General features: G+C 44.6%; 1 protein-coding gene across 1 annotated transcript in view; it reads right to left on the bottom strand.

Moving 5' to 3' along the window:
* Nucleotides 1-878: 878 nt before the first annotated feature.
* TMEM50B (transmembrane protein 50B) overlaps nucleotides 879-9,722 on the bottom strand; it is a 33,704-nt gene continuing 24,860 nt past the window's right edge. The window contains exon 7 of the mRNA XM_080919136.1: nucleotides 879-1,023. Coding sequence (XP_080775262.1) covers nucleotides 966-1,023 — 58 coding nt within the window. The 3' untranslated portion in view covers nucleotides 879-965. The remainder of the gene's footprint in view (nucleotides 1,024-9,722) is intronic.

Here is a 9,722-nt window from a genome sequence, read left to right as displayed (position 1 = left end):
GTCCTTACCGACAACCTCGTTCAGCTGGTTAAAAGTTTGATGTCCTTTATATTTACGTCCTGAGTGGACCTGCGCTTCTAAAAACTCTCAGCGCCCAAGCGCAGGAGGATACAGAACTGTTTTTTAATTGAGACAATTATTCGTCTACTTATTGATTACTTACTGTTTCCTTTTTGTTGTTGGTTTTTTTTTTCTTTTTTAAAATTAGATACTCTGTATTTACATTTGAGGTGTTATCCCTTTACCCCCACCCTACTCCCATCCCCCTCCCCCTCCAGTTGTCTTCACAAAGCTGCACTCCCTCCTGATCCCCCTCTCCACCCCATTGCCTTGGCATTTCCCTTACATTGGGAAAACATGCCCTCCCTGGGACAAAAGTCTCTTCTCACATTGATGCCAGACACTGCTATCTTCAGCTACATACGCAACTGGATCAATAGGTCTCTCAAAGTGCCTACAAAGGTTGGTGTTTTACTCCATGGGAGTTTTGGAGGGTGTGGTTGGTTGATAATGTTCTTCCAATGAGGTTGCAAACCCTTTCAGCTCCTTAGGTCCTTCCTTTAGCACCTTCATTGGGGTCCCCGAGTTCAGACCGATGGTTAGCTGCAAGCATGCTCAGCTGTATCTATATGACTCTAGCATAGTACCTGAAGGGACATCTCTGTCTGGTTCCTGCCAGTAAGTACTTCTTGGGATCAGCTATAGTGCTTGGATTTGGTAACTCATATGTGGTGGATCCCCAGGTGAGGTGGCTTCTGAGTGATCCTTTCTTCAATCCCAGGATACAGAATTTTTAAAGGCAGAAAGCACAAAGACAGGATGACCTTGAAACTGTCATTCTGGAAGAACATAGTAATTATTGTAGACATAAGTCGGCAATTGTTTCTGAATTGCATCTTTTCTAGTTATTTCAGTTTCATTCTTTTGGTTAATACATCTGGACCATGGTGAAGGTCATGGAAGCCTCAAATGTGTCTCCAAGGCAGATGCCACATTGTAGGGAGGGACAGGGACGGCTGAGAACTGTGCAAGGAAACAGGAGAAAAATGGAGTCAGAACAGGGTGGTGGACCCACCATCCCAACTCAATACATGCAGAACAGGCAACAGACCTGCCTATGGAAAGAACTAGAATATTTGAGCAAGATATCTGTAGGGGCTGAAGAGATGGTTCAGTGGTTAGAGCACCAACTGCTCTTCCGGAGGTCCTGAGTTCAATTCCCAGCAACCACATGGTGGCTCCCAGCCATCTGTGATGGGATCTGATGCCCTCTTGTGGTGTATTTGAAGGCAGCTACGATGTACTTATATACATGAAATAAATAAATAAATAAATCTTTTAAAAGTTTTTAAATAGTTTAAGAAAAAGATACCTCTATATGCTTTTCTCCCAGAGAAATGTCCCGGTCTGCCTTATGAAATAAACTACTCAGTGGGATTGGCGCTTGTGCTAACTTGAAACTTTAGCTTCTGCTCAGACATTGGTCACCTGTGAACCGTCCCGCTGGGCACTCTCTTACCACAGAGCAGCCATAACCTCTCTGTCCACTGCCAGACTCATTCCCTGCTTTTCTCCGGCTCGTGGGTCCACAACCATTATTACAAAAGCTAGGGGCGGAGGACATGGCTCAGCAGGAAGGGAGACCTGGGTTTGGTTTCCAGCACCCACACGGGGCGGCTCACAACCACCTATAACTCCAGTTCTGGGGGGTCTGACACCCTCTTCTAACCTCTGTAGAAACCTACACACACACACACACACACACCAGCACAAACACTGCACAGAAAATATACCAATTAAAAATGTAAAGATAACGAATCAAACCCCATGAAAATGATGTGGCATTCATGTCTGGGAAGTTTTATGGACACTGGTGAGGCACGTAAGGTCTGTGGTCACCTTTGCACTTTGGAGCAGACCTGAGTAGTTACTAAGGAACACCTGGCCCTCTGTGTAAGGTGGCTGGCCTACTTAATGACATGGTCATTATATAGTTGCTAAGAGACCCACTCTTATTATTATTATCAAGGATGGTGATGTAGGAGGTCAGGGGTCATAGATTATGAGAGGGCACTGCATTCTTGTGTGTGTACTATAAAGCATGGGTCAGGAAGGGCTGTGTGCACTGTTTAGGAGAATGCAGGGTTGGTCATCCCAAGCCCATAGGATTAGCTGGACCAAGCACTGACCTGTAAGGAACCTCTCTCTTTAAGTCACCTTACCTCCAAGTGCAACAAATTTTCTTCCTCAATAAGAAGACACATTTTGTGTGCCTGACATTGTCAGGGACACATGCAGAGTTCTGCAGCACTCTGTCAACCTCTTCACACACAAAAACAAGGTCAGGTACGGTTTTGCTGTGGTCATTACTTCTCTGTAAGGCTTTAGTTACTCAAAATGTTCATCTGTAAATCCAGTGTTCCTGGCCAGTGGTAAATACAGCTCAGGGAACATGGGAACATCATGGGGAACTGCCTAAGCCCACTTTCCAGCCAAGCTGGGGCTGGGAAGAAGGGCAGTAAATCTACATCAAAGGGCTTTCAAGTTTCCGGTGCCCCAAGAGGCAAAGCTCCTTCAATCTCTCCCCCAGCATAGCATCCCTACCCCAGCATAACACCCCACAGTCTGCACACTCACTATGAAGATGTAAAGCCCCTGTATGTCACCAGAGCAGCTCCAGAGGCAGGTGCTTCTATCTGAAAGCCCCAGGGAGAACATTGCAACCTCCATGACAGGGCCACAAAAGGAGGGGTGGGGCCAGCAAGCTCAGGACAGAACAGAGTACTACACATTTTTCCAAGCTAGCCAAAACCATAAGTTTAAAAGATTTGTTGTTTTATGTGTTTTATGCATATGCCTGTTTTTACCTGACTACAATGGCTGTTCTAGGTGCGCATGCGGTATACCAGGAGGTCAGAAAAGGGAACAGAGTCCCTTGCACAGGGGTTTTAGAAGATTGTGAGCCACCATGTGGAGAGAGCTTCTTCCCAGTTCCCCAAAGCACAATTTTAAGATATTTTTTAAAATATTCATGGAAAAGTGTGGAAGCACGCCGTGCGAACTGTGAGTCCAAGTGGGGCACATGTATGTGTACTGTGCATGTATGTGCATAGGCCCAGAGGCCCACCTCAGGTGTCATTCCTCAGAAACCATTCGCCATGGTTTTCGGGAGAGGGACGCTCACTGACCCACAACTCACCAATTAGGCTAGGCTGGCCGGGAATCTACCATATCCATGGCCCCAGAGCAAATTCCACAGCAAAAACTTTTTTTTCTCTTTTTTTAAATCTGGGTGCTGAGAGATGGAAGTCAGGTCTTCGTATTTCCAAGACAAGCACATTACCAATGGAGCTAGCCCCTATCCCACACAATACCCATTTTATAGAGCTATAATTCAAAACAAAACCCACAAGGGGAACTAAAAAGATGTTTACCCTAATTCAGTCCAGGGTTCCCCATGCATCTTTGACATTGTGCTTTTCCTGGGTCCCTGAAAGGCCTTGAGTTTTCTGGGAACAGCTTTTGAGTGTGGGCTGAGTGAACAGCAGGCCTTTAGGTCATGGAGAAAGTCTGAGTCACCAATAGGCTTCCTGACCTCTCTGGACCCAATAGGGAGCTTCAGAGGAGAGGATATAGGACACACTGTTCCCAGAGCTATCTACGTGGAACAGAAGAATGACTCAAGCCACCCAGAAGCTGGCAGTGATAAAGGATGGGGGCGGGGTGACCCGTCACAGGAATGCTGAGGGAATTAAGACAGTCAGGGCTCCTCAGACACTACACACCCTAGTCACTCTGAGCCCCCTACACTGGCTAGCCCCGCTACTGGCTGAAGTGTATTTGTAACCCCAGAATCAATATTTGGGGCAATTTCCAGATCCTTGATGGATACTTGCAGAGAGTCGTCTGACAAGGCTGGTGCAAACAAGGGTCTGGGCTGTCTGGTAATGTGTCTTTCTCATGTTTGCTCTTGCTGGTGTTTCGTGTGGCCTCCGAGGGCAGAGGCCTCAAGTTCTGTCTAGTGTTCAGCTGCACGAAGGTTGTGACGTCCGGTCCAGGGTAGCATGTCAGCAGCGTCTACTGAACGAGGCAAGATACAAAGCAGTCCTGACCAATGGGGCCTCACTGACTAGTGGCTCTCGGGGATCTAGTCTTGTCCTTGCTCTAGGGACAAAGATTTGGTGTTCTCTAAACCAGTGTCCAGTGGGACTTAGAACCAACCATGGGAGAAAATCTTGAATCAAGTGTTTCTGAAGCGTCAACTCCAAGGTTTTCCTCTTAAGGGGGAAAAGAAGGTAGAGGACATCTGGGGACAGTTAAGGTGACATGTTGTAGGTGATGGTTATAGTGACATGTTGTTTAGCCTCATTATTTTTTAAAGAATTGTTGATTTATTATATGTGACTACACTGTAGAGTGCACTGTAGCTGTCCTCAGACACACCAGAACAGAGCGTCAGATCTCATTACAGATGGTTGTGAGCCACCATGTGGTTGCTGGGAATTGAACTCAGGTCCTCTGGAAGAGCAGTCAGTGCTCTTAACCACTGAGCCATCTCTCCAGCCCATGTTTAGCCTAATTTAATCATTTCAATGTGTTTTTAAAAACACAACAGCCTGGCACACTGACCCACGCCTTTAATCCCAGCACTTCGGAGGCAGAGGCAGGGAGAACTCTGTGAGATCCACACCAGCCTGGTCTACATGGTGAATTGTAGGACAGCCAAGGTTACATAGAGAAACCCTGTCTTGAAAAATGAAATAAATAAGTAAATAAATAAAAGTACCACTTTGTACCTTCATCCCATTTGATAAGACCTAGAAAGCAGCTGTGAGCGTTGGTGAAATTCAAGTAACGGACACGGGAAATGTGGACTCTTTAAACATTAGTCTGTGCAAATAAATGAGTTCATCTTTACTGACAAAAGCGTCACAGAAAGTAAGCTACTTCTAAGAAAACGGGAATAGGCTGTAAGAAGAGACACTGAGTCGTGATTTCCTCACGGTGAAGAATGACTCTACGGTGACATGACCCTGCCCGGCTTCCCTCAGCAATTCTCAGAAAGGACTTGGGCCTGTCAGCCATGGCGACTGTCAGGTCCTCAGCTTTCCCTTCATAAGAACAGTTCATGGAGCAGTGCAAACGATTCTTAGACCATGGCTGTGGCTCAGTGACCCAGGATGTACTGAGCAAGTTCAACTCCAGCACACACACACCCCAAGACAGTAATTTCTATTTAAAGGAGGATCTACTTTAATGACTGTCCTGGCTGGTTTTGTGTGTCAGGGTGACACAAGCTACAGTCATCAGAGAAGATGAAGGAGCCTCAGTTGAGGAAATGCCTCCATGAGATCCAGCTGGAAGGCATTTTCTCAACTAGTGATCAAGGGGGGAGGGCCCAGCCCACTGTGGGTGGAGCCATCCCTGGCCCAGCCCATTGTGGGTGGAGCCATCCCTGGCCCAGCCCACTGTGGGTGGTTCCATCCCTGGGCTGGTAGACCTGGGTTCTACCCATTGGAAAACAGGATGAGCAAGCGTAGGAAGCAAGCCAGTGAGCAGTACCCTTCCATGGCTTCTGCATCAGCTCCTGCCTCCAGTTTCTTACCCCATTTGAGTTCCTTTCCTGACTTCTTTTGGGGATGAACACCCATGTGGAAGTGTGAGCTGAATAAACCCTCTCCTCCCTGACTTGCTTTTTGGTCATGCTGTTTCGTCAAAGCAATAAAAACTCTTAGACAAAGTGGTAGCGGTGTAGTGAGGTATTCCCGTGACAGCCCTGACCATGTTTTGGGGAGGACTGTGGAAGGATTTTGGAACTTTGGGCTAGAGCTGTTGGGTGTTTATAGCTCTGTGGGATGATCTGGAGGAGCTTGGGGAATAATGTTGAGAGCAGAGCAGCGCAGAGGATGGAGGCCTGGCTTGTGACACTTCAGAGGAAGATGAAAGGTTCCATGAGGAGCGGCTGCTCTTTTGGTTTAAGATTCTGTGGTTTTGGTTAGCTGGGCTGAAGAATCGGCTGTGATTGACGAGATAGCAGGACTATGAAAGTGAAACCTTTGTGTTATGGGAACTATTGATGCCATAGCTGGAGCTAAGAAGTTAGCAGTGATCGAGATCAGCATCACTGAGGTGAAATCTTCTGGGAAGTGTTTTCTGAGAGCACAAAGAACCTGTGTTCCAGAGAGAGCCAAGCTTGTACCTCATGCTGCAGCTGTGCTTGGTAGTGTGTAAGAGTCACCCAGGTGGTGCTGGGTTTGAAGGCATAAAGAGGTCATGCAGAGCAGCTGAGGTTTGACACTGAGAGGCCATTGATGGTGCAGCCTCAGTTGCAGTTGACGGCCCAGGACCAAAGGGGTCATGCAAAAGAACTTAAGTGACCCCAAAAATTCCACCAGAGAACTACAGCTGATAAACAACTTCAGCAAAGTGGCTGGATATAAAATTAACTCAAACAAATCAGTATCCTTCCTCTGCTCAAAGGACAAACACGCTGAGAAAGAAAGTAGGGAAAAGATACCCTTCACATTAGCCACAAATAACATGAAATACTTTGGTGTGACTAACTAAGCAAGTGAAGGACCTGTATGACAAGAACTTCAAATCTCTATAGAAGAAAATTGAAAAATATCTCAGAAGATGGAAAGATCTCCCATGCTCATGGATTGGAAGGATCAACATTGTAAAAATGGCCAACTTACCAAAAGCAATCTACAGATTCAATGCAATCCCCATCAAACTCAATTCTTCATAGAGTTGGAAGGGCAATTTGCAGATTCATCTGGAATAACAAAAAACCTAGAATAATGAAATCTATTCTCAACAAGAAATCTTCTGTGGGACTCACCATAGGGACTGACCTCAAGCTATATTACAAAGCAATTGTGTTATAAACCACATGGTACTGGTACAAAGATAGGCAGGTTGATCAATGGAACAATAGAAGATCCAGAAATGAACTCTCATACATATGGTCACTTGATTTTTGACAAAGGAGCTGAAAACATCCAATGGAAAAAGGACACCTCTTCAAATGGTGTTGGCTCAACTGGCTGTCAGCATGCAGAAGAATGAAAATAGACCCTTTCTTATCTCCTTGTACAAAGCTCAAGTGCAAGTGGATCAAAGATCTCCACATAAAAACAGGTACACTGAAACTATTAGAAGAGAAAGTGGGGAAAACCTTAGAACACATAGGCACAGGGGAAAATTTCCTGAACAGAACACCAATGGCTTGTGCTCTAAGATCAAGAATCAATAAATGGGACTTAATGAGATTGCAAAGTTTCTGTAAGGCTAAGGACACTGTTAAGAAAATAAAACGACAACCAACAGATTGGGAAAAGATCTTTACCAATCCCACATCTGATAGAGGTCTAACATCCAATATATACAAAGAACTCAAGAAGTTAGACTCCAGAGACTCAAACAATCCTATTTTAAAATGGGGTACAGAGCTAAACAAAGAATTCTCAATTGAGGAATATCGCATGGTTGAGAAGCACCTACGGAAATGCTTGACATCCCTAGTCATCAGGAAATGCAAATCAAAACAACTCTGAGATTCCACCTCACACCAGTCAGAATGGCTAAGATAAAAAACTCAGATGACAGCAAATGCTGGCGAGGATGTGGAGAAAGAGGAACACTCCTCCACTGCTGGTGGAGTTGTAAGCTGGTACAACCACTTTGTAAATCAGTCTGGCAGTTCCTCAGAAAACTGGACATAGTACTACCTGAAGATCCAATTATTCCACTCCTGGGCATATACCCAAAAGATGCTCCAACATATAACAAGGACACATGCTCCACCATGTTCATAGCAGTCTTATTTATAATAGCCAGAAGTTGTAAAGAACCCAGATGTCTTTCAACAAAGGAATGGATACAGAAATTGTGTTATATTTACACAATGGAGTACTACTTAGCTATTAGAAACAATGACTTTATGAAATTCCTAGGAAAATGGATGCATCTAGAGAATATCATCCTGAGTGAGGTAACCCAGTCACAAAAGAACAGACACAATATGCAGTCATTGCTAATTGGATACTAGCCCCAGAAAGCTCTGAATACCCGAGAAAACAACTCATAGACTATTGAAGCTCAAAAAAAAAAAAAAAAAAAAAAAAGAAAAGAAAAGAAAAGAGAAAGAAATAGATAAAACACTTGATTTTGGGATTCAGTTTAAGCATCAATGTTTTGAAATAAAGATATCTGAATTAATTATTTTTTAAAATAACAAAAAAAAAAGGGTAGATCATTAGAAATGTTGAGAACCATGGATCTAGATAGAGGAGCAAAGTCAACTGATGGAGCAGGGCGATGTGAGACTGTGGGGGCAGCAGGGTATGGGGGGCAGTTGCTCAAATTACATTGAGTGCATGAAAATTGTCTATGTAACCTCGAATAATAAAGTAACTGGAAAAGCAAAAAAAAAAAAAAATATTGAGGCTCGGCACCATGGAGAGAGCCTGTGAGAGGCTGTTGGTGAAAGTGCAGCCCAGCGGTTTGCAAAGGGGTGGGGAGCCAGCCAGAGCCTAGAGGCCATCCGTGTGCTACAGAAAGAAGAGCTGGAGAAGTGACCCCCACTGCCCTTTGGAGGAGTCCAGAAGATCATGAGTAGATCCCAGACATTGGATGGCTGGAGTTTGATTTTGCTTTGCTTTGACTGTGACTGTGCCCTGATTTCTCCCTCTTGAAGTAAGAAACTATTTTACAGGAGGCCACAGATGAGAAACCTTGAATTTTAAAAGATTTGGATTTTTTAAAAAAAGAAATTGGGGGCTGGAGAGATGGCTCAGTGGTTAAGAGCACTGGCTGCTCTTCCACAGGTCGTGAGTTCAAATCCTGACAACCACATGGTGGCTCACAGCCATCTGTAATGAGATCTGATGCCCTCTTCCGGTGTGTCTGAAGACAGTACAGTGTTTATTATACTCATATATAATAAACAACAACAAAAAAGAAATTGAATATTTTAAAGAGACTAATTTTTTAATTTATTGACTTAATTTATATATATATGATTACACTATAAAAAGGTAGGCTGAGCAAGCCAGTGAAAGCACACTTCCATGGCCTCTGCATCAGCTCCTGCCTCCAGGTTCCTGCCCCATTTGAGTTCCTGTCCTGATTCCCCCCAGTGATGAACAGTGATGTGCAAGTATAAGTAAGCCCTTTCCTCCCCCTTGCTTTTTGGTGGTGATTTCATCACAGCGATAGACACCCCGACTAAGACGGTGTCTAACCTTTGCCCTCATTCGATGCGGGCAGCACTCACTGGGGCAGCACACCTAAGCTGACCACTGCTCAACAACAAAATAGAACTCACCGCTTACGGAATTCGCCTCAGAGATGTCCTTCAGAATTTAACAGGCTGTCACTGGAGATTAAAATGTCCAAAATCAAGCCAGTGAGATGACTTAGTGGGTAAAGGCCCTTGTCCCCAAGCCTGAAGACCTGAATTTGAGCCCTAGGTCACATATGGTAGATAGAAGTGACTCCCACAAGTAATCCTCTGACCTAGACAGACAGACAGACAGACACATACACATACATACAAATAATACTAAAAGCCCAAACCTTCACTTTAGTTTTTGTTTTCTTTTTTGTTTTGTTTTTGTTTTTTTGTTTTTGTTTTTTCAAGACAGGGTTTCTCTGTGTACCTCTCTGGCTGCCCTGGAACTGGTTCTGTACACCAGTCTGGCCTTGAACTTATAATC

The sequence above is a fragment of the Micromys minutus genome (genome assembly GCF_963924665.1).
Source record: "Micromys minutus genome assembly, chromosome: 7".
Classification (NCBI taxonomy): domain Eukaryota; kingdom Metazoa; phylum Chordata; class Mammalia; order Rodentia; family Muridae; genus Micromys; species Micromys minutus.
Note: the sequence above shows the minus strand (reverse complement) of the source record. Positions and strands in the feature narration are given on the sequence as shown.